At 39.7% G+C, this 26070-nt stretch overlaps 1 protein-coding gene across 1 annotated transcript in view; it reads right to left on the bottom strand.

The window, feature by feature from the left end:
• VWA8 (von Willebrand factor A domain containing 8) overlaps positions 1 to 25660 on the bottom strand; it is a 183239-nt gene extending 157579 nt beyond the window's left edge. Inside the window, exons 1-4 of the mRNA XM_071448324.1 lie at positions 25424 to 25660; positions 12690 to 12767; positions 2387 to 2517; positions 171 to 281 (exon numbers count right to left, since the gene is read on the bottom strand). Coding sequence (XP_071304425.1) covers positions 171 to 281; positions 2387 to 2517; positions 12690 to 12767; positions 25424 to 25568 — 465 coding nt within the window. The 5' untranslated portion in view covers positions 25569 to 25660. The remainder of the gene's footprint in view (positions 1 to 170; positions 282 to 2386; positions 2518 to 12689; positions 12768 to 25423) is intronic.
• Positions 25661 to 26070: the final 410 nt, after the last annotated feature.

Raw genomic sequence — 26070 nt, 5'->3', positions numbered from 1 at the left:
TAGATTTGGGTAAAGATAACATTTATGACAATATCGAGATTATTGTGCAAGAGACTTTCTACTTGGATTAGAAACACAACAATCCACATACTGATTTTTCATAATATAAACCATGACTTCCTTCAAACGACTTGTGAATCATGACTAGGTGGTGTGTGACTGCAACTTGCCTGGTCAAGATAAAAAGCGGTGCCATCCCGGATCTCTCGCCGCTGTTTGAGGTCAGTTTCAGTGGTATCCCTTGACAGTGCAATATATTCAACCTCCCGCTTTGTCAGCTCCTGAGGACAACAGCCTAAAGTTATTGCAAAAATAACACTATAACCTGAGTGACTGAACTTTAAGAATACACCTAATGGTATAATTGCACAAAAAAGCTCTAGGCAGCAGCATAGTGATCTGAAATAACTCTTTAAAAAATCTAATATCTCTTATTTTTAAAATGTTAACAGTGTGCTCTGCCTCAAACAAAATGGTTTGAATTTCTGCTCAATAAACTTTTATTTTCCCCAAACCTATTCTAAAAGAGCTATATACTCTTTCCATTGAACATCTGTAACATCCTGTAGGTTAATCTTCTGGTTCCAGACTGTAAAAAACAGCCAGCATCTACAAATCACAAATAAAAATGAGAAGTTTTCTGTAAAAGATTGAAATGTTCAACTCTCACAGTTCATTAACACTTATAGTGTGATGCAGCTGTGATCATTACCTGCACATGCCCTGCCAGTACACTGATGAACTGTATTACTCCTATCCTCTCTTCCTTGGCTGTCATGAGATGCACTCTGCATCTGTAAAACTATAGGCTATTTAAAATAGGATAACTCTTGGGTTATTGTTTTTCTTATTTTGATTTAATGTGAGATATACTTAGAATTTGCAATCTTAAAGGAATAAAAACAACTCCCCCATGTATTTATAACAGATATTTCTGCTACTTCCATATCTGGGTTATCATGCATTCTGCTTAGGAAACAGATTCATAATGAAATGCTCTTAGTCCTTATTTCTCAATTAAAGATGTCATTGATTTAACAGACCTCTCTTAACAGGCAGCTTTCAACTACAGTTGTATGAAAAAAATAAAGCAAAGATATGAAACCCAATTAAAACTGTTTTCTTTCCACTTTTGCAGTGCCTACTGGGATACAAAGCCACCAATTCCTTTATGTTGCAGGTAGATAGAGTTACACTCTCTTTTAATTAAAGGGGGGGAAAAAGAGTGCTTTTCAATAATTAGCCCTGTGAAGGAAAGCATAATAGCTTTCAGCAACAGCAAACAGAAGTTTTCCAGGCTTATATGTTTTCATTAAAGGCACCACAGCATGTATCAGCTCACATGGAAATACCAGCCTTCACAAAATTTTTTGGCTTGGCATTGAATCAGTAAGCTGCAGTCTTTCTAAGAGATCTCAAGTGCATGCAGTCTGTGGCATAAATAAGGCGGCACATTCTATATCCTATGCCTGGATATCAGGTGTTTTTCCAAGTTCTCTTTTTAGGTTATTCCAAACTCTTATAATTTATTTTAAGGAATACATCAAAATGTCAAGTAGCACATCTGGTTTGCTGAATTAAAAAACCTTTTCTCTCCTTGACAAAGTTCAGAATCTTGTAGCTTTCTCCTCTTTGCTTTACCTCAGGGAGGTAGCCTTTGAATTAGAATCTTTTGATTTTTAAAGGAATGCCTGATCTTTTTGACAATTGTTTATACATCTCCATTTGTGTTCCCTCTGCTCAACCAGATTCCAGATACAGCTCATGGCAGACCTAGTCCTACCCAAATCACTTTTTGGGGCAGACATCTCTCCCCTTCTGATCATTTAAGGGCACTGACTTTTTAAATGCAAAATTTTGTACATGGTGCTGCCATGGCTCATGCAGATGGCTGTAGGCAAGTCCTTCCCACATTCCAAGAGAGGATCATACACGCATCTACTCTTTCTAAACACTCAGAATAACTGTTCCCAAATGTTACTCAGAACACTTCTCTCCCAGATCCTTTCCTTCATTTCTTTTTTTATGTAATGAAGCAAAAACGATTTGTTGTCTGTAGCACAAGGCAGATATCTTAATCTTCTAACATACATAATGCCGAGAACAAACTGTTTCTCCATTTGTGATAGCATATGGTAACACAGTTTTCCAACTCTTTTTTTTTCCCCTGGAATTTAAGCAGAAAAACATGTATTAAAATGTCTGTACTTTCTATTTGTCTGTTAACAAAAACTGAGCTTTGGAAAGCACACTTATGAAAAAACTTATTTACTTCCTAAGTAGTTTGCTGTAAGATTTTCTAGGACTACCTTTTAGCATTTGTCTAGTATAAGAATGGCTGACATTAATATCGATGTCTCCAACACATTTAAACCAACACACTCACCAGGTACTGCATGGCAATTGATCTCCGGAGAGGCCCAGGAGGCCCAATAAGAAAAACATCTTGGCCAAGAAGATCTTTCTGCATTATCCATCTTAAATGGTGGACTACAGACTGGGCCAGAGACTCTGTCACTTTGAAACACAGAGATAAGAGCACGTTATTAAATTTTGAAGTGTTAGCCATTCAATACTTTCATTGAGCTTATCTCCAAAATGAAAATACATAAAGCTGTACTGCCCTAATCTGGACAGCTGAAAAACAGAGAATTCCACACAGAGTTTATATCAGACCACTTAACTTACATATAAAAGTTCATACATCTATCTTACCTATTTCTTTTTTCTCTGCACAACTTCATCCTTCAAAAAAACAACAACCAACATAAACCAGAAAAACAGGTTGTGGATTTGTATTCACATTAAACTGATCAACATAAAAACTGTTTTTTATTACTCAATGTTGAGTGGACTCCCCAGCATCAGTTAATATAATATAAACACATTATATAGTTACATAGTATATTTACAAAATGTAATTTGTAAAATATGTATCCAGTCTATATTCCCAACATTTCTGTGAATTGTGAAACTCAAAAACCCAAAAAAACTCTGATTACACCAGACTAAGATTACTGTTCAGGGACAAACTTAATTTGCTATTTGCTTTAAAGACAACTGCATTCTTGTTTATATTTTGACACAATAAACCACAGAATTAAATTATCAAGGAAACCCAAACTTTGCCCTATCACTACATTTATACCATATAGCTTCCAAAATCACAATTAAAAAACAATCAAAGCAGATCTATTTACTTCTATTAAGAAATACCATATGCATTAATTTAAAAAACAATAACCTGATGATAATTAAACTAACTTTTATCACATGTATACAAATGTTGGCAGCACTGGAAAGCATTATTCAGAAACAGCACACTGAAGGAGCCATACATCACACTCATTGCCATACATCATGCTATCCCCAGAAAAGTCCTTCACAGACTTCCCCAGCAAAGCCTGGCTCTTTCTCTGCCACAAGCAAAAAGCACTAGTGCAGGAGGAGAAGGGGAACATAAGCAAGTCAGGAGGGGGAATTATGAGTGCATGGCTGCTTTCAGAACAGTCTGACAAGACCAGTGATGAGGTTTAAAGCTGAAGGCTCAAGGGCAGTGACTGGATGCTGAAGTGCAGTAAGAAAGGAGCAAGAGGCCATGAAATCTCCAAACTAATACTTGGTTATTCACCTTTTTTCAGTGCGATTACTAGGTGCAATTAGAAGCCAATATTTACAAAAACAAGCCCTGGTGTTGCATCTGATACAGGGGAACCAGTATGTGCAGGGCAGAGTTAAGGACAGCAGTTCTGAAGGAGCTCAGTTCACTGCTGAATCTTTGCAAACCACAATTAAAATCCATTTTTGTAAGACTACAGAAACAGAATTAAATGACTGTGTAAGAATCAAGGAAGATTTTTCAAGCATAAGGGAGATTAAGGAAAATTTTAACAAAAACTAACTGAAGGTTTTGGTCATTGGTCTGGCACTCAGGGAATCCATCTGAAATCATCTGCTTCCAGAGAAATTTACAATATCCTTACTACGAATGTGAACAGAAATAGCATACACATGCAGGTGAGCAATCTATGCATTAGGATTGTCAGATTAATTGTAAACAAACATTTCAGGTTTACCTTATTTTCTAGTTTTGTTTTCTGAACAACTGTCATTAGTGTGTCCAGGATTAGCTTTCACATATGGTGTGGTGAGATCATATGAATGTAAAATGTTTTCTTCTTCATTGCTGAAGTACTGTATTCCAAAAGCCATGCACATTGTACCACACACAGCTGGGCAAGGGCAAATCAATTCCTCACAGAGAATAACATGTTCCTTTCTACAAGATTTTCAAGGAAATTAGGGAAATTCCTACTAGATACATTCTTTGGGAAATAAAGGGTAATAGATAACAGCAGAATAACTGCTGTGTCCAAACTTTGCTACTGGACAGGTATGGGAATTTGAAAAGCACCACACAAAGAAAAAGTATTATCTTAAAGGTATGATTAAAATTTTAGGACAGATCTCACATTGATTTTACTTCTACCTGGATGAAGCCAATGTGCCTCTAGTGTATTTCTATAATAGCTGGTCTCAAAAGTAAAATACTTTGCTTGCAGTGGAAAAATAAGCTTGGAACTCTTTCATGTCAAAATTTATGCACTAGAAGCACAGCAAAACCAGCTTTGACACAGCCTGACTACAAATGCCTCTGGCATAATTCTCATTAATATGTGTAGCTATCTTTTTCATTTTTAGGATGGTCTCAAGAAAAAGAAACTTGGCTCACAATTCAAAACAGTACCATAAATAGCAACAGGACTTTAGAATGTTCAGCAGCATCTGCAAGAAAAACTATCATGTAAAAGAGAACATGAGTGCACAGCATTCAAAAAAAGTAAATTTTTTTATGTGATCCCCATGATGTGATCCCCATGAAAAACCTTAAGGATATTAAAGGCACTTATCATTGTGTTTAAACAGTCCAAATGTACTCTGCAATAGCAATATATAAAAATTACAACTTCATATCTGAGGAAGTCCTGCTTTTTTTGAGAAAAGGTCACAGAAGACAGTTCCTTATTGATACATTTCATAGAAAAAGGCTTCCTTGCTTCCCCATTCACATCATTCTCCTCACAAACAGATTACAGCTAGATCAATTATAATACATGTTTTCAACCACAAAGTAGCACACTGACATCTGCAAACTCACTCAAAGAAAGTCTGTTACAAATGATGCCAACGATTCCAAGCTAGCATTCCCTACAGTGAACTGTCAAGAGAGCAGCTTCCACTTGTCAGTTCCTTCAGTTCTAACATGTAATATCTGTACATTGTTCAGATACTAAACCTACTTCACCTTCCCACTTGTCTTTTTAAAATTAGAAGAATGTAGCATTTTCTCGTACATGTAGTCAGTGCTGCAGTTTCCAAAGCACAGTATGCTTTTCAAAAGCAACCTCAGATGCACATACACAGTATCTTGTATTTAATTTATATAATTTTGGACTACTTGTACTGTGTTCTCTGCATTGCAAGGCCATTAGGTTTTCTCTAATATGACTTATGAAAAAAAAAAAAATCCTCTCTATTCAAGAGCTATATATCAGCTTTACCACAAGTACCATATAATAATTTTCTATGACATTTTTAGAAGACAGGGCAAATTCACTGAGGAAAACATCAGCAAGTATATTACAACAAATTCTATTAATTACCTGATGAGTCAGATAGCATCTAATGCAAACTGGGATTGCACAATCTGTTTAGTGCCACTCTGCTGATTTGCAGCAGTTAAATAGTAGGCCCTATATTCTTAATCTGCAGGATGGTGCATAGCAAGCCTCTGCAGTGTGTTCACTAAGACACCATCTGGCACATGCAGGAGAGTAGTTAGTGCTACAATTTGCTATTCCTGTGTACCAAGGACTGACAGCAAAAGAAATTGCATTCTATTGATTTGTAATAAGTGATGAGCAGAACAGCACCTAGCAGAATCTGCACAAGCATTCTGTAAAGTGAGCAGCTGAAGCTGAACAGAGAAATCCCAAAAAAAGAATAGTAGAAAATGTTTTAGATAGATTATGAAGCAAACACAGCAGCTGCTCTTGTTTGATCCACAAATCAGCTTTTGATAAAGCCAAGACTGAAATGGCTATGTTAGCCTCAGAAATATTCCAGTTCACTCATACTTGAATTCTTGGCACACTCACTGAAGCTGTAAGATTCGTTGGAGATACCAGACATTATCTGCTGGCAAGTCCTTGTGTCCCACCTACAGAAGAAAGCCCATAAATGAAGGAGATGTGTAACTCTTCCCACTGTTCAGACAGTTAGGTAATCTAAGAACACCTGTTCCAGATGTGGTACAAACTACAGCAGAACTCCTGTTCCTGTATGACTCCGGTCGATCTCATAATAACCAACAGGCACTTAGAAAACATCAACATACATAATTTCAGCAGAATAAAAAAGACCTCTGTATACCCTGAATTTTCACTACAAGGCATGCTCCAAGTCTGAAAATGGCTCCTTGTTTCAGGAGAGCTAAAAATTAATGACAGGAACAAGATGTCCCTCCCATCTGAATACCAAGGGGTCCTGTGGCTGTCCATGGCTGTCTATGGCTGTCTGCAGTATATCCAACACAGGGAGCAGTACCTGTAAAACATAGCTAAGGGAGAAGGGACAAGGAAGGAGGTCTTTGTCTAAAAACATAAATACCTTTCAAAAAGGGAATTTTTATTTTTCTTTTAAAATGAGCTCACTGAGACTTACTTCACAGCTTGTTCAGCCTGGGGGACAATGAGGAAAAAGAGCGAGCTGGCCAGGACAGGGTGAAGGAGGCAGCATGGCCAAGGTAGAGAGGAAGGCACTGCTATGTGGTGCGCTTTCAGCTGCTGCCATTTAGCAAATAAAACATTGCTGCTCTTCCCATTTAATGCTGATGCATAGAACCCAAAGAGTTTTCAGTCTCATAATGTGGTTACATCACAGACAGTTTTCACTGGAATACTATTTTTCCTCATAAATTTTTCATGGGAACACTCTTCATTCCAAAAATTTTTGGTCTTGCGGTGTTAAGGAAACAAGTTGCAAGTTTTTGCAGGGGCTTAGAAAGGGGGAAGTTACTTCTTGAATGAGACTGTAAGCTCATTTATCAATTCCTCTGAGTTGATTACTTCACAGGAAGGTGTTAGTTCTACACAGATAAATCATATTATCCATCTGAGTAGAAATTAAAAGATAATATAAAGGAAACATAAAAAACCATATAGCTTTCTGGAAGAAACCCTGAATGGGATTCTGAAGACTAAGTTTCTCCCTGTGACACAAACATGGAATAAGTGAAACTATTCCTAGCTGGATGTACTATTCAGAAAAATACACAGTCAGAGCAGTTATCCATAGCTCAGACTCCAACTGGAGGGACATAGTGTGTCTGCTTTTGAGCACAACAGCTCAGGCCAGCATCAAAAAGTATGAGAGAATCTAGGATAAAAACCAAGAAAAATTTTCACAAGATATTTGAATTGAGTCTAGGAAAGAAATAACTGTTTTCCAATATGCAAGACAGAACTACCATGAAGAAAAAAAGTTCTCTGCATCAAGGCAATGCTAGATAGAATAAACCCCTGGCAACTAAAAGTGTGCCCAAATAAATGAAGCATTCCAACAAGCTTTTTTCACAAAAGAGTCCTTAATTACTGGAGCAAAGTGTGCAGAGAAGTTCTGAAATCTACATCGTGAGCACATTTTAAGAACAAGGAGGACAAACACCTCTCAGGAGCGGTTTGGATTCAGCTGACCTAGCTTTGAAGCACAAGGAACAGCGGAGACAACTCCCTGAGTTCCATCTAGACCTTCTCTATAGGTTTCCATGTCCCCATGTTTGCCTGTGCCTCACTCAGTACAGACAAAATAGGGACAATAATGTAAAACATCCAGAGCTCTACTGACAAAAAGCCCACTATTTCAGATTCTGGATGGGGTGGTAACACGCAAACAGCAGAACAGCTGGAAGCCTACATGAAAACTCAAACTGTTGAAATCATCATCATCTCTGACAGCAGACACCTTCCCTGAGGCTAGGAATGAAGAAATGTAATGAATGAAGTGTTTGTTAGCATGAAATTACAGTCATCCTGCAATACAACCGGTCTCTAGAAAGTGTTACACTCTGACACTCAGATGTAAAGTTAACACAAAAAAGAACAAGCACACATTCCAGTGAAAAGCTGAGCCTACTTAAAGCAAAAACTGAACATACATCAGTCCCAGCTTCAATATGTGGCACATATGATCCTGTGAGGACAGAGATTATTACACACACAAACATTCTGCTTGAATTCCTCACAATAATTACTGTTTCATATATTTCAACTGAAAAAAAAAACCCCTAACTAAATTAATAACTTAATCCCTTGTATACACACATATCACTTCTGATCACACACTGGGCGGGTGCTCAAATTGAGGACATCTGGGCAAAAATGACACTGAAATTAATCTTCCACAATTCAATGCAGTTGCATGTAAACTCACTTGAATGCACTTGCACCTTCACAGCAGCAAAGCTCTGTTGCAGAAGAACATCCCTTTTCCTGCCCTAACGAGGATTTGACATCATTGAACAAAATGTCCTGGAACAGCTTTGTTGGGAATCATTTTGTCAAGATTAATAAATAGCTAAAATGTCAAGTACGTTATCATTTTCATAACATTTCCAGAAATCATTAAGGAAAGCAGTACACTGCCATGAACCACCTCCCTAAAAAAAAAAGACTGCATTCTTGCAATTCAATTTTAGATCTAAACTATCACAGAAAGTCATACAAAGTTTCTCCAAAATATAATTAAAGAAACAATCTTGCAATCTTGCTTTCAGACATGGTGAGACTTTTAAAATGTAGGGCTTATTTTTACTGATAAAAGAACAAGCGGCACAAAAATAAGTGCCCTCTTTCTAGAACGTGTCAGACAGAGTTATGACAGAAATCCCATTAATAAAATTCCCCTGTGCATGACTCATTTTTACTTGTCACTTACAAAAAGAACTCAGATTTTATGTACCTTTAATTATCGTCTTCCAAGAAAAAGCAATTTGCCAACAACAGCAAAACAAATTAATATTTCACATTAACACAATAAATGGAGCATTTCATAGAGAACTTGCTAGAGATCTAGCAAAAAACCTGAAAAGCAAAGACATAGAAACATAGGGCAAGCAGAAATACCTACCCTATCCATTTCTGCAAAATTTAATACAGTGCAATAAAGAACCTAAAAACCAGTCTAATTTGGTACCACAAAGAAATATTTTGGTATCAGTTATGTGACAAAATAACAAATGTAAACTTTTGTAGGTACTTAATACATTTACATTCTTTACTGCATTATGATTTTTTCAGAATTTTAAGGCTATTTTTGAGCCTAGAAAACAATGCTGAGTTTAGCATATGTTATAATATACCTAAAATTTGCTGCAAATTATAGATATGCACGTTCAACATCACCACATTTTAACAAGGCTTTTATCTGGCAGAAGAACAAAAGTAGAAACATTGTACTTCACACAAATGATGAGCTAGAAAACAATATCATATGCAAGACTAGTAAATGAACTGCAATTGCTTCAATTCCTTCCTCCTAGTTCTTACTCCACTACAAACGTTACAATGGCAGAGACCTTCTCAGGGATATTTCCCACTTAAGCAAATGATCTAATTATTTCTAGTCTTAGTTTAAAAGAAATCATGTAAGTACATTCTTAATTTAATATTAACTACTAAAAGAAATTTTCAAAATATGTGATGTTTTAGTTTATAAATTAGTATAAACATGCAATTCCATTTGATTTATACCAAAACAACTTGTATCTACAGCAGTCATTCATACAGCAAAAAGAGAAGTACTCATAAAAGAAGCAAAGAATCTGTTAAGTAATGCACATACACTCTCTAAATATCTCACAAGATGATAATCAACATGAAGTCAATACAATCTACTTAACTCCACTGCAGGAATATATCTTTGTTCTCCATAGTAAAATAACCAAAGAACTTAAACACTAAGAGTTAAAAAAATTCCTAAGTTTAAATATACAAAGAAAATGCACCAAAGTATTTGAAATAGATTTTCTGCTATGAAATACCTTAGTATTCCAACTTACTTAATTTTAACTCATTTGATACTTAGGTTTACAAGCAAAATTTTGTACCTTAAGTAAGCCTGCTTACAGTACATGACTACTAAGTAACAACAGTACCCCAAGCATGACACAGGCTCCTTTCAGTCACAATTATTATTTTTTTTTTAAAAAGAGAGAAACTACTAATAATACATATGTTCTAATAAGTGTTACTGTTACTTGGTGTCAGACTTATGTTAGTAACAACAACATTCTTACATGGTATCAGATTTTAGCTAAGATCTCATTATTCTGTACAGTTCCATGCTTAATAACTTTTTCAGTATCAGTTTTCAACCACTTTTTCTTATAGTCATTAAACAGAAAAATCTCTCCTTTGATTCTACCAAATGCTCTCATAATTCTCTTACCTTCTCAGTCCAAAGAACTGAAAGAGATGTTAGAGTAACTTAGAGCTAACATTTAACTTGATGATAAGTGCAGGTTGAACAAAATGTGTAATAGTGAAAAAGCATTGTTAAATTGTAATTGTGAAATGCATTGGTAAAGCATTGTTATAATTAACACATTTGGTACAGCACAGAAAATGAGAAAGCAAATTAATCTACCAAAATTATAAATAAGAAAAATGGATTAGCATAGACAACTGATGTCCTTGATGCAAAATGAGAGAAGAGGCATACAAAATAAACACTGAAAAGCAAAAATCTATTATTTAAGGAGCTGTAAAAAGTAATAACACTGTGCAACATTTCTCAACTGTTTGGCTGCAATCCCAGGGAACTCACGAGGAATGGGACGTGTCATTACAGTCTAAAACAGAAACCCTTTCCTCATAGGCCACCCTGTAACAAGGGCTGGCACAGGACACTGGAAATTTTCAGTACCGTAGATCACCTGGTAGGAAAGTGACAGTGTGATGCCTACTGAGTTATGAGACTTCATCAGCCCACAGTCCAGACGCAGATCAGTGATCTGGCCCATCAGACTACTGGCAGATTTCACACCAGTTAAATAGTCAAAGCAAATAAAATCTTCTCCTTAGTATTGCCCCCTCAACAACTTGATCTAGCTGAAGATGTCCCTGCTCTTTGCAGTGTGATTTGGACTAAATGACCTTTAAAGGTAACCTTCAACCAAAACTGTTCTATGTTTCTGTATTTCTGCTACACCTTTCCAAGGGAAAATATTTCAGACAAAATGTTGTGTGACAAAATAGAGGTAAGAAACAATTATCTAAACATGTCGATATTAAGAGTCTACTATCCCAGTTATTACAAAATCAGGAATCACAGAAACACAGAATAGTTGAGGTTGTAAGGGACCTCTTGATGTCAGCTTGTCCAACCTTCCTGCTCAAGCAGGACCACCTAAAGCCTGTCTGATGAACTGCATCACTATTACCTAAGAAAACAATATAAACTTTTTATATTGCCAGCTGTGCAGTGGCAAGGCTATTGTTGATATTATCAATGCCATCCTTCTGAAAAATAAACAAAACAAACAAAAAGACCAGTGTTTTCTTGATTCAAAATGCCATGTAATGCATTTAGACACAATCCTGGAAAGCAAATTCACTTGAAGTCAATGATTACACCCACTTTCCACCTGTAGAACTGTGCAATGACAGTCATTAGGAGTTCTCAGTGCTTGTCTCTGTGTAAACAGTCGTATAAGATTTGCATACCCTTTTAGAATGCCACACGTGCTTGGTTTTGATCTGCAAATATATCTAAGTGGAAAAAGCAGTTGTTAGTGGATGTTTTCTAACTTGTATTCTGGATATCCAGCAGCCTAAATGTGAAAGTTCTGAACAAATGGCAAGTGATCATTTTGGACCTTCAGGAAATATCTGGCCTATTACTGAGAAAAGCCACAACGCAAAGGTGATTCATTGTGATCCATGGTGCAAAAGGAAAAGCTCAAGAAGCATGTATTCTCTGAACAGCCAGGAAATAAGAATGGCTGCAAACCAGTGATGTCTGTAATAAGGTATCAAAAGATAGTGTGAATCAATTCTAGGTACATGTGTGCACGTTGTTAATGTGCATAGTTGTCTGCATATTTTCCATTTGACAGCGTTTTTCATGACTATGCAACTGACTTCTCATTAACTTGATGGATCACAAAGACCTGTATGTTTGCTGACAACAATTATGTGATAACCTGGGAATACTAAATATCACAGCAAAAAAAACCATACATGTGCAAACTGCTAGGATGTATAATGATATCACAATTGAATGGTAATTCTCAATGGCCACAGTTTAATGAACATACAACTTGAGATTATGTTTAGAAGTAATTCCTGGATAAGAACCTTTTTTAACAAAAAAAATTAAACATACACAAATGATTCTCTTACTGTCCCATTGACCAATGGGATAAGTTATATTCAAAGTTAAGATTCCTGTACAACCCGCTGAACCAGAGACAAAGTAATGAACTAAGCAAAGACAGCCTCCCCTAAACTGCATGCTTCTTCAAAACATATTCCTTAGATAATGTCAATAAAGTCAGGGAAGTGACTGAGTGAATAGAAATTTTTTTAATAAAGCCTTGAAAGTCCTTCAAAAGGAAAGCAGATCCTTACTGTAGTTCTGTGGAACAAGTTCTGGGTTCTTCGGTGTTTTGAGTTTAAAAGACACATCTCCAATAGTGACAGTATCACCTAAAATAAAGAAAAGAAGTCTTTTAGTTCTTACATACTTAGATACTTTTAAATATTTCATGTCCTTAAAATTTAAATCATAGGCCTGCTGTGGTGAGGCTGACTAGGCTTTCACAAAGCAGCCTCCAATGTGTTTGTGGTTACTAATTAGGCTCTGCTGCTTTTCAGTACATCAGCTACCTGCACAATTTACATTTAATTAATAGTACCTTTTCCTATTTTTTGCCTTTTATTGCTGGTCTTAGAACCTTAAGCTGTTGGGAGCTATGGAAATCAAGCCCGGTGTAGAACACAATTCCAGCTACCACTGTTGACTTACTGAAATCAAAACTTTAGCATGTTTGCCTGGAGAGCTATCAGTGACAAACACTTGTAGGGATGATGATTTTCCTGAGTTTTCAAACAGCCTGGAACAGTATCTGTTAGAGGTACAAAGTGACATATTCATGCCAGTGGAATGTACTGTACTCCTTCCTGTACTTCCTGTACTCCCTGACTATATGGCTGCAGAACCTGGCACCTTTCCAAAGTTGGAGTGGTCTCAAGCACTTCTTGCTCTGAGTTTCAACAAACCTAAAGCATCTGGCCATTTTACTTAATGGTCTCTTCACTAGGACCTGCCTGTCTTATCTATCTTTCTGCAACCACAGGCTTGAATTAAATTGCAGGGCATGCCCTGTGCACTTTCTCATGGAAATCAAAAGTGAAATCTAGTTTGCAGTACAGAAATGGGCAAGCACCAACACAGCAGTAGTCACATTGAAAAACAGCACAATGCCCAAAACCCAGGAAAATGAGGCTTGGACTAGTAAGAACACCAAAGTTTATTTTCTTTCAACAGTTTGGGTCCCACAAATGAGTTTACAAGTATTAAGACCATGAAAATAAGATGACTCCAGCAAAATGGCATTTTTCCTATTACTGTTGCTAAAGATAACACCACCTCCACTGCACTGTAGTGCATGTGTGACAATGAAGAGTATTGCTGAAGTAAGACTGCTGCACAGGGGTATAGTTTTGCCACAACACTGATTACATCTCCTTTCCATGAACTGAGGCCAAATTTTGGAACTGTCTCATGTGTTTATGCTTTTCTCAGAAGTAAGATGCAGAAAGTACAGAGCTTAATTAAACAGGGATCCAATCCTCTTGGAGACCTGCCCCTTGTCCTATTCTGTCCAGGAGGACCCACTCTACAGTTGCCTATCACCAGCACCATGAAAGAAGCCAAGCAGTTTGGAAGACCAATGCTGGAACCAGAAAGGGAGATACTGGAGAAGCAGCTTGCCCAAATTAAAAGAGGCAAGTAAAACTCCTCCCACACATGCAGTAGTGCTCCTTTCAGTCAGCCATGACTCTAGTTTTACACTCAAATGCAGTACTCTTCCAGCATACCCAGATGTTACTGCTCACCTCACAGGACTGAGAACTCCCAGGTTCTGATATGGCTCACACAATTCATGGGAAATGACTAGATTTATAACAGCCAGAGTAGAATCACCTACAGTAACAAACAGGAAGCAGTGAAGAAAGGCTTATAGCTGACTTCCTGCTAAATTGAAGGGCTTGACTAGAATTCAGAGACTGGGGTTTACAGCCTGACATACATGCCTGCACATGCGTCTTTACATTGCTTCTGGAGTCTAATCAATCAGTCCTCCATTCTTCCCTAAAATATTGGCAAAAGGTAGTAAGCTGGTGATTGTTCCCACATTTTATGAAATACAATACAGTAAGTTTCATGCAACAATAGAGTTGGAGCAATACAGCGCTCCAACAGTTTGCCAGAAAGCGGGACCCAGTACTGCCATATAAAAAGCAGACAAGGATCCATCCCTGGTTCTCAGGGCAAGCAGAACCGAGCAGTTCCCACTCATCATACTAGAACTAAGCACACTTCTTTGATTGTGCAACAGAAGTGGAATGGTTCCAAACAGAGCTGGGCTAAGCTAAGAATCAGGCAGCTGTCTAGAGTTCCTTTTCTGGCCCTTGCTGAATTTTCACTTCAATTGCACCAAAGAGTACTGTGCCCTCTCCAGCCTGAAGCATTGAAACACAGTCCAAAAGAAAGTCCTGCAATAGTTTAGAGCCCTGGTCCTGACTCTGGGAACTCTTACATAAATTAAAGTCACTGAAAAATAGACACAAGAACTGCAGGGACTAAAATCTAGTCTTTGGCTATCCCAGTATTTTGCCCATTTCTTTAAGTTTTAAAGTAAGAAAAACTATTTTACTGACAAAGCATCATCTCCCTTTCCCTTTCTTCTACTGCAGTTCCAAGCTTGCCCCTTCTCACTGGGAAACAGCTAATAGGGATCATAGCAGGGCACCACGTTTTTGCATTCACACCTTTTTAATCTGGGCTACCCATGGTGCTGGTATGAGGAGAAGCCATATGAAAAGTGGCTGAGGTCACATGGCTTGCTCAGCCTGGAGAAGAGGAGACTGAGAGGAGACCTCACTGCGGTCTGCAGCTTCCTCACGAGGGGAAGGGCAGGGTCAACAACTGATCTCTTCTCTCTGGTGACCAGGGAGGCATGAAGCTGTGTTGGGAGATCTAGGAGAAGGCTCTTCAACCAAGAGTATGACTGGGCACTGCAATAGGCTCCCCAGGGAAGTGGTCACAGCCTGACAGAACTCAGGAAGTGTTTGGATAATGCTCTTAAGCACATGATGAGGATTCTTGGGGCAAATTCCTGCACAGGGCCAGGAGCTGATGATCATTGTGGGTTCCTTCCAGCTCAGTATATTCTATTCTTGTATGGTTCTATGAAAAAAATACCTCCATGTTGATGAAAACACCCTAAGAGCCCATTGCTTCCTGCAAAAGTTGACATCTTTCTCATTAGCTCAGCCTGGAACAATAACATTTTAAAAAGAGCAGGTTCCCTTACATATTCCTAAGAAATTAGTGACAGTTTATTTTCTCAGAATTCCCCAGCCAACATTCAATGAGACAAGAGTGTGTGATTAATTAGCTCCTAGCTAAAATCACCTCAGCTCAACAGTCACATGCATACACAGTCTTCCAAAACCCAGTAGGGCCAAAATGCCAAAACAACAAGATGTCAAACTTTTTCAATACATGAGGATGATAATATCATCTACAGGATAGAATTTCAATTACCTAGTTCATTAGCACAGTACTGAAAAGCCTTCGTTGATTTCCTACATTCCCTTAAAAAAAAATTCAAACAAGTCAAAAACCAAGTGTTGTCTAGGTGAAAAATGAAAAATACATCATTTCTGGTGGTATTTATGTCAGTCCATATCACGCTAACTCTTGATCAACACATCTAACCATGTTCAAAAATCCCACAAGTATTCCAGACATCAATGGACCCTACAAAAAATGGACCCTTTCATGAAAAATGGACTGGGAGAGAACTATATGTAAGATGTGGTGAGAGCTGAGCACACAGGGTATTCAGCTTTTAATTGTTTGTTGCTGCCTGGAGACAAATGTTGCCTCCAGCTTTCATCTGTCCAAAAAGCAAAAATATTAGCAGTGTTTAATAGAACCTTAAGCAATAATAAACCAAGACAGCAAAGTCCATTTTCCTAGCTAAACGAGCACAGGGAGGATTAGCCCACTAATCTTATCATGCACTTCCACCTAGGCTATTTTCCCATCTCAATTTGTTTCTTCTATAGTTGTTTAAAAATTCATGTTTGGTTACTCCATTTCCACTGCATTTCCAAACCCTTTGAACAGAGATGTCATTCTGGACAGGCTCTTTCTAGTGTTTCACCAGCTGGCAAGGAACTGATAATAGCCTGCTTGGTTAAATGGTGATGTTAAATCAGCAAAACCCATAATTTGAGCACATGTATCCCAAATTGTTTGACTACATGGCAAATTATGGAACTGCCCACATATACTCCAACCCATTCCACAAGCTTCTCCCACACTATTGTGGACAAGAGCTATATCCACAGGATTTTGCGATGGAGACTTTGTAGGCTGTATCAGGCTTGCTTGGGCAAGCAGTGAAGATGTGCTCCTGCTTTCTTGTCTCCCACAGAGAAAACAGTAACCTTAGATACCACAGTCTTTGGGGAAAACAGTGGGATATAAGCAGTGCATAACATACACAAAGAAACATGGCTGCTGAAACAAAACAAGAGCCACATTGGCCAGACCCCAAAAGATAAAGGGGACATCCCATACATGGGGCAGACAGGATACAGACACAGGAGGTCTTCTGAGAGCCTATGCAACAGGGGTAAAAAATTGGCAGCACATAAAGACTGAAATCAGCGACACAATCCTGAAGAGACTCTCTGGAAAAAAAAAAAAAGAATATATGGGACTGAAAACAGCCCCAATACATGCAATGAGCTCTTTCTACTGCATCATTAAAAGACAGGTGTGAATTCACCTCTGGCAATACAGAAATGCATACATGGACATATAGCTACCCAGTAATTGCAGAACACTGAAAGATACATTCTCTTCTTTAGAGCTACCTTTTAGACAGAAGCAATATTATTGTCTGTATCTGTTTTTCACAGTAACTGAGAAGAGCTCTTCAGACAAGCAGGCCTATTTCTTCCACTCAGTCTGAATAGAAAGGCAGCACCTCCAGCTCCAAGCCCCCGAGGAGGCATCTGGAGGCTGGGAAGGCACTTTGGCAGGGCACCCCGTCCATGAACACCCTGTGCTTTTATTCTCCCCCAGCATCTCCTACTCACTGCTGGCCAATATGGAACAGTGGGTTTGATGGACCTTTGTTCTGACACACTGTGGATGATGTGATGTTACAATCTCAGTGAGAAGGCTTCCTGAACATGCAGTCTCACTACGCACTTGGCAGGTTTGACTGATCTTAACAGCTAGTAAGTACCACACCAACTATCCCTCCTCACCTCTCCACCTCCCAAGAAGAGACTATTCCCTAATCCTACTATTTTTTCCTCTATGCTGAAAAGAAAAAGCCACTGCTGTTTAAATTATTTACAGCAACACTCGTCAGACTACACATCAAGAATTACATATTAAGAACTTAGAAAGTAGAAAGATGTTTTACTCTGCTTGCCATTTTTCTGGTAAAAAACCACATGAATAAAAAAAGAATAAAATTAATACATTTGAAAAGGCTATTTTAAAATAAAGAAATTAAGAAATCCTACTGTAAAAGAAAACAACCTGAAGAGATCTATACATGTATTTGGGTTTTTAAGTATACAACACAAACAGTTCCAATCTCATGCGTAAATCATATTTGTATTATCTGTGTTTCTGTAAGACACTACAATGAAGCTTCAGGAACATCATGTTTTTAGGTTGATGAATTTATTGCCTCCTGGCCTCTTTAGTCCTGAAAATAGGTGAGATTAACACACTCTCCTTAGTATATTGCACATTCACTTGTACACAGACCATCCATCTGGTTTCAAGAGCCTGCAACAGCAAGAACATATTAAAACTGTGAAGGTGCTAAGCTCTGCTAATAATAATTTCAATGTGATAAAACCATACCTGTTAAAGGAAAGTCTGAAATCTATATCATATTCAAATATATATTTCTAGGTCTTAATTTCATTCTAATGTGAAGGAGGGGAAAAAAATTATGCTTTGAACTGGTATTTATCCAGCACACTTCCATAAAGAAACAGACAAGAGTGTCAGCTCTTACTAATCCTTGAAGAGCTGACTTATTTTGAAGAAACAGAAAGAAGAAACCTACTTCCCAGGTTTATTCTTTTTCCTTAACTTTGCCAAATACACTATTCAGGGGAGGGAAAAAACCGCAGCCCAGTAACTAACCTGTAACTTTCATAGCAGCTCTTATTGGCCATCTTTATGGCTGCAAACATTACACTCACTGAGCAACACTATTACCTATTCTGCACCTCATATCAGTATTGGAAACCTCTCAAAGACATGAATATGAGGGACAGAAACCTATTCCCTGCACTCACAAGGTTTAAGTTTGTTCCTTGACCACCAGTGCCTTCACACATAATTGAGGTGGAGCTCAGCTCCTGTCAACAGGATGCTGCAGTCTGACAGCTGCTGCTGACTGAAATAGATGAAATGTTTATAGAACAAAACCTGTCTGAACTAAGCAAAAAAATCCACTAGAGGTCTGGATTTTTATGGGCAAAAGGAAATCTTTCCCTCTAAAAAACCAATACAACTGCTCCAAACATAAAATTTGAATATTACTCAATCTCTACTCAATGTTCTTTTTAGACCTTCTATTTTTTTAATTTCAGGTTTGAAGCTAACATTAGATTTTTCAATTGTTTATTTTGGGCTGGCTAATGAGTGTCTTTACTGGTTACAGTCCAAGGTACCATGAAACCAAAATCTTGGTATTTACTCAAGAAAAGTAACATTTTTACTCATTTTTCTGCATTAGTAAAAGATCAACAACGTGAATGTGAAATCTTATCTGACATTGATCTCTGCTCTCTGGTGACCAGTGATAAGACTTGGGGAAATAGCCTGAAGCTGTGTCAGGGAGATTTAGGCTAGATATTAGGAAAAGGCTTTTCACCCAGAGGGTGGTTGAATCCTGGAACAGGCTTGCCAGGGAAATGGTCATAGCACCAAGATTGACAGAGCTCAAGAACAATTTGGACAACGCTCTCAGGCACATGGTGTGTGTCCTGTCTCTTGGGGTGTCCTGCACAGGGCCAGGAGTTGGAGTCAATGAACCTTGAGGGTCCTTTCCAACTCAGCATGTTCTATGATTCTATGATCCAGCCATGAAGGAAGCATACAATCTTTACTTAGTAAAAGTTATTATTTGTTTGGGTTAATACCCTGAAAGTAGGGAGTCTGATATTGCTCAATTACAAAAGTCTTATGAGGCAAAAAGTCAGTTTTAAATGTTTACTACCATGATGATCTTACACAGACTTGATAAATTCCAGAACATACCTTCTTAATACCCTTACCATGTGAGAGAGGTGTTAAGCTGCTCATTTCATCAAATATCAGAACAGTGCAGAAACACTGGTCATCTTCAACCTCAACATCAGTTTACTGCCAAGATGAGAGCTGATGAGCAGTGGCTCTGTCTGACTGAATCGCAAAACCTTCAAGGACAGATGTTCCACAGCCACCCTAGCCAATCTCTTCCCCTGCTGCATTCAGCCAGACATCACTGCAACCCCACAGCCTTTTCACCAAAGCTGTACTCAGCCAGTCCCTTCCCAGAAACACTTTAGTCCACTAGCAGATCTTCATACTTAAACTGTCTGAGGTTTCTGTTATCCCAGTTCTCATGTTCGTCAGGGTCCGTCTGGACTAAATGTCTGCACTCTGGCAAGATGGTAGGGGACTTTGTCCCTTCATACCAAATTGCACTTTTACACTCCTGCTGTCTGTCCTTACTCGTACTTTTCTATGTTCCCCTTTTGTGTTTTAGGTCTTTTAGAAGTTCCCTGCTTGGCGAAAAAGGCCTTCTGCTACTGCTGAATGGTTCATTTCCAAACTGCCAAATTTAAAAATTTTCAAGCTCTCCTGTGCACCTTCCATCTTCATGGTTGTTATCCAAAGGATTCTTCTACCTACCAATCTCCTGAATAAGTGAAAGCTTGCAGTTGTCAAGTCCAAGATCCTAATTCTGCTGCTCACCTTCCCAGCCTTTCTCCAGATGTGCAACTCAGTCACGTTCCAGTCACTGAGATCCAGGCTGCCACCTGTTACCAAACTGGTCACAGCTCTTCCCTACTTGAAAGCAGCAGGCAAAGTGAAGAGATAACCCTAACCCTGGCACCTGAGTTACAAAATTTTTACCAACACAGCCCAGGAAGTACCAATAGTGCACACACAATGCCAGATTGCCCTCCTAGCTGATGTCTGCATGGCTGAAATCCCCCGTGAGCACAAAAGCTCATGAGTGGGAGGTTACTGCTAGCTGTCTGTAGAAAGTGATATCCACCAGCTCCTCTTAGTCACACAGTAACAGATGCCCACTGCATCACCAGGCCTCCCTTTCAGATCTTCTGTAGCCAATGCTACTTTTGTGAAAAATTAGCTCAGAGTGTTTTCAAACTGCACAAAGGTTTCTGAAGTACATTTTTCTCAGTGAAGAAAAACCAGACTATATAATCTAACTGAGCTTAGATAACAAGTACATCAGTATAATTTCAAAAATGAATTTCAATCAAAAAGAATCTGCAACTGAAAATCAAAATAAGTGTTTTTGAAATTTCACATTTACTGAAAAGCTATCCAAAACTGACAAAACAGTTTTAAAATTAGCTATGGCATTGCCTACAACTATCCTGAGTCCCTGAGTATGCCAAGCAGCTACAACTGCAATCTTACACATGAAGCTGGGCACAACTTGTAGAACACATCAACACATATCAGGCCTGTTGTTTAACAGAAAAAAATAAATTTCAAACAACAGACAAACATTAACACTCAGAAACTATTTACTGACATCCAGTTATATACCAAAAGTGAAGCCCTACAGAAGTTGACCTGACATTTTACCCCTTTGTTCCAGCTACATCAGCATGTCTAATAAAATACACTATTTTTTTTACCACGAACCTTTTCTTTTCTAAATGTTAGAATAATTTGAAATAACCCAGGCATAACTCTGCAAACTTCCAGACAACTGGTTTTGAAAATTCCCATCCCCATTTGCTGCCTTCTGAGTTGTGCTGACGCAACAACCGTACACAAGGCTCACCATAAATCAAATCCCTGGAATCATTTCAGTCACCACAATGCAGTCCCCTAAGTACAACTACGGAGGCAATGAACAATTATAGGAATGTCATGAGAAAGAAGAAATAATGAAGTCTCTCTAAAAATAGGTTTTGCCAGCGAAAAAAAATATTGTCAGAAACACACTCTAAGCTGTCAACACGTGAACCTCAACAAAGATAATGACACAGGTAAAATTGGAAAAGGCAATGTGCCAGAAAGCATTTACATCCATCATCAACCAGAACTTTAGTCTTTTGACAATGATAAACCTGGGAAAAAAACAAAACACTTACAAACACACAGTCAAATTCATAGCCCTCTTTCAGATTATAGATCTTTACCACAATCTCTTAGATCCTGTACACCGATGATGAACATTACAGGATTCTGAAGTGGGATGCAATTTTCACAAGTGACCATGTTTTACTCAGCAGATACACTTGGATGTACTACAGAGATCTTTTAGGCTTTAAACACAAGTTTGATTAGGAACAGGAATTGACAAAAAACTTCACATAAAGAAAGTAGAGGAAGTGAACCTGGACAAGCAGTGCTACAGAAAACAGCAAATGTAGCTAGTACATATTTTGATCGATCACAAGTGACAAAGCATAAGTTATTTTATGTACACTGAGCAGCAAAGCACACAAGAGACCTTCCTTTGCCTGTACTATCTAATTGGCAATGGTTTTTATTTTTCCAGCTCTTCAGTTTACATCAAATTCAGCATTTGTTCCCTGTAATCCCTTACAGCAACTCCAATATTGTGTATTCAGTCAACTTTTCAAAAACATTAATATTACATTTACATTAAAATAATTAACTAAATGTGAACTGAGTTACATAGAACTCCATTTTATTCAGGTCACAGTGCATTTAACCTAATTCATCACAAGTCTACAAAAATCTACAATCTACAAAACTTTGATACTTTTTAGTCTTTTAGAAGGAAACATGGAACCCACATTAAAAATTATTCTGACAGTCAGCCTTCTACAACACTTGCTTCTATAAATTGCTTCCCTCATTAATAAAGTAGTGCAACCCCAAACCCTTCCTGGACATTCCCATTACCCTTGTGTCCTGCAGTCTCTTTCACTTTGAGACTTCTCTTAAGCTTTACTACTTGACAGCTTTAGCAATTCATTGCTCCTTAGCCCCCAGTGAACCAGCAAGCCACATTCACTTTGCAAAGACTGAGCTGAAAAGCTAAGAAGGATGGCTTCTTCTCATGTAACAGCACAACATCAGGCAGCAGTTCCTCCCTTACACTCAGAATGTACCAGGACAGACAGTAAATCCTGTTTGGGATTTCAGCCCTGACCTGGCAGGGATGTCACATCCAAATTACTGTGTACACAACAATTTGCTGTTTAGTTGACTCTTAACAGCTTCCAGCCTTTTAAGACACATTTTGTTTATTTATTTATGCAACCTCAACACCACTTACAACAAGAACTGTAATTACAGCAGCTGCACAGAAATAGCAAAAACACATAGGGCACAAAAAATTTCAGATCATCCTTTGTAACTTCAATATCCTCAAAAAATGCTAGAGTCTGCAAGAGGACACACAAACATTTTAAAAATTAATTTTAAAAACACCCACAAAATAAAACAGGGAAAAAACCACTATTCTAAATATCAAGGTCCCAAATATGGAGAGTAAGACAGAGAGTACAATGGAACTGATAAAGGAGCCTGATATCTTAGGCCTAATAAAGCAGAAACCATGGGAGGGACAGACACAGATAACTGCTCCCTGGAGTGGAAGTGATTAAGAGACATGCTGTGAAACTTTGTAATGATTACCAGGTAACTGAGATCATGAAAAATGTGTTATCAATGTGAAATTGTTACCAAAAAAAAAGAATACTATAAATGTGTCATACAGGTAAACCCTATACAAATGCTTCATATTCTCAATAAAAACAGCTTCTGATCCAAATTCACAGACAAAATGGGAAGCACTACAAAGAATGAGATGTCTCAGGTGTTGGGAGGGCAAATATCCCTAATATTATATACAAGATTCTCTAGTTCTTTGAGACTTAAATCTTTCTAGCAAAACTCCTACCATCACTGATTGTAACTGGGGATACTCTTACTATTCACATATATACAGAGTGTACTCACAAATACCACTGAGTTGAACTCAGTTGCATTCCACAAAACATTTAAAGTGATGAAATTTATGAAAGTGATGCAATGACAGCTGCATTTACTACCATTTTACACTGCTAAATTTCTTTTTCTTCTTAAGGTTACTCATCCCAACTAAGGGCAAAAAAGTGCTGAGCTACCTTGTTCAGGTGTTTGTTCTACTTGACTCACTTCATTATTAACTTGTTTTCTTTCATGCTAATTTGTTTGATAGGAAATAACTCTAGTCTTTTTTGTACTTTTCACAAACAAGGTATTATCTATTCACAAATTCTTGAAGGAATTTTACAGCTATCCATCATCCCTCAAAGACTACCTTCTTGAGTAACTTTTCAAAACTAAACAAAGAAATGAACTGGCTAACTAATAAACAGATTTTAAAATATTAAAATGTAAAGAAATGGGATTAAAGGGGTGTAATTAAGAGCTTGAGCAAGTACTCCCCCATCAGAACTACTTGCAGATCACTACTGATCACTAACTCTGTACTTAGGAGCTTTGTTGCTTTTGGCATTCATCCTGAGAAGTGTCACTTACCACTGGCATATGTCACCCTTTCCAGACACTGCTTCTATTCTGCACAGGCCCATCACCTGTCTCAAAGGTCACCAGAGGGTATTTCAGGGCAGTTCAGGTCACTGCAGGCTCAAAGTCAACCCTCTATCTCATTACCATATGCTGCTGGCACACTCAGACACGCAGCAGCCTTGGCAGTCCCGACACGAACCCCGCGGCCCTGCCCCAGCGGGAAGAGGAAGTGGTGCCATGCAGGAGCAGAGAGCATGGCGAGATGCAGGAGCAGAGAGCATGGCGAGATGCAGGAGCAGAGAGCATGGCGAGATGCAGGAGCAGAGAGCACGGTGAGATGAAGGAGCAGAGAGCATGGCGAGATGCAGGAGCAGAGAGCACGGTGAGATGCAGGAGCAGAGAGCACGGCGAGATGCAGGAGCAGAGAGAGAGCATGGCGAGATGCAGGAGCAGAGAGAGAGCATGGCGAGATGCAGGAGCAGAGAGAGAGCATGGCGAGATGCAGGAGCAGAGAGAGAGCATGGCGAGACGTGACATACGCTCTGCAGAGCAGGGTGGCTCTCACAGACACCAGCTGCAGGGCTGCCCCTTGCCTCACTGCGGCCGAAGCACTTGGACCAGGAGCTATCACGAGCCACAGTAAGCGTCCCTGCAAGCCTGTGACTGAACTTTGCCCTTTCCCCTCATGCCAGGCTGGAAAAGACCTCTGACATCATCGAGTCCAACCTATGACCAAACACCACCATGCCAACCAGACCATGGCACCGAGTGCATGTTCCTTAAATACCTCCAGGGATGGTTACTCCAGCACGTCCCTGGGAAGTCCATTACAACACTTAATCACATCTCCTGTGAAGAAAACCTTCCTAAAGTCCAACCTAAATCACCCTTGGTGCAGCTTGAAGCTATGCTCTCTTATCCTGTCAGTTGTTACTTGGGAGAAGAGACCGACCCCCACCTGGCTACACCCTCCTTTCAGGGAGTTGTAGAGAGAGATAAGGTCCCCCCTAAGCCTCCATTTCTCCAGGCTAAACAACCCCAGCGCACTCATGGGACCTGCGCTCCGGACCTTTCGCCAGCTCCCTTGCCCTTCTCCGGAGCCCCCACACTCACGAACATGAGACACAGGGGCGGCAGCGCAGCCTTGACAAGGACAAGCCCGCAGCCCGGGGTGGTACCTGCCTGCCGGCCTCCCCAGGGCGCGGTGGCAGCGCCGGGGCCGTGGCCAGAGCAGAGGCAGCCGGGGGAGCAGCGGGGCCGAGACACCGGGGCCGGGGTGGGTTACCTGAGCTGTGCAGCGCCCTGACCTCGGAGCGGCCGCACCGCGCCGCGGCCGCGCCGCCGCCCACCACCTGCCGCAGGAGCAGGCGGACCCTGCGCGCAGCGGGACCGCCGGCCCCGCCGCCCAGGCACAGCACCCGCGACGGCATGGAGACCGCGGGGACACGGGCACAGCCCGGGCACCGAGACCGGGACCGCCGCGGCCCGGCCGAGCACGGGGGAAGGGAAGCGCAGCCGCACAAGGTCCCGCCGGAAACTGGGACCGGGCGGGCCGGTGCCGCCGGGTGCGGGAGCTGCCGGAGCGGGGCCATGGCCCCACAGCCCAGGGCGGCCCCTCAGGAGGGTGCGGGAACAGAATGGTTTCTTTTTATACGAGGGGGTTGAACTCCGCAGCTGGGAAGGCTTGAAACAGCCCGGAGAGGCAGCGGCGGCCGAGGCGGATTCGTGCGCCGAAGGTTTTTTACCTCTGGCGTCTCCTGGCCCTCCTGCCCCAGTGCTTCCCCTCGCCTGCGGTCTCGGATCCAGGCATTTCGTACTTCAGGAGGAATTTGAGTTACTCCGGAGTGACGTTTGGCTTAGATGTGAGATTTTTGTAAAAGGTCACGTTGCAGAAATAGACTTCAAAACTGACTTATTCCAGCTAAAGGTAAT

This window comes from Agelaius tricolor, unplaced genomic scaffold (assembly GCF_023055355.1).
Source record: "Agelaius tricolor isolate 1412-34295 unplaced genomic scaffold, bAgeTri1.0.p SCAF_26, whole genome shotgun sequence".
Lineage (NCBI taxonomy): Eukaryota > Metazoa > Chordata > Aves > Passeriformes > Icteridae > Agelaius > Agelaius tricolor.
This window is presented reverse-complemented; position numbering and strand designations above follow the sequence as displayed.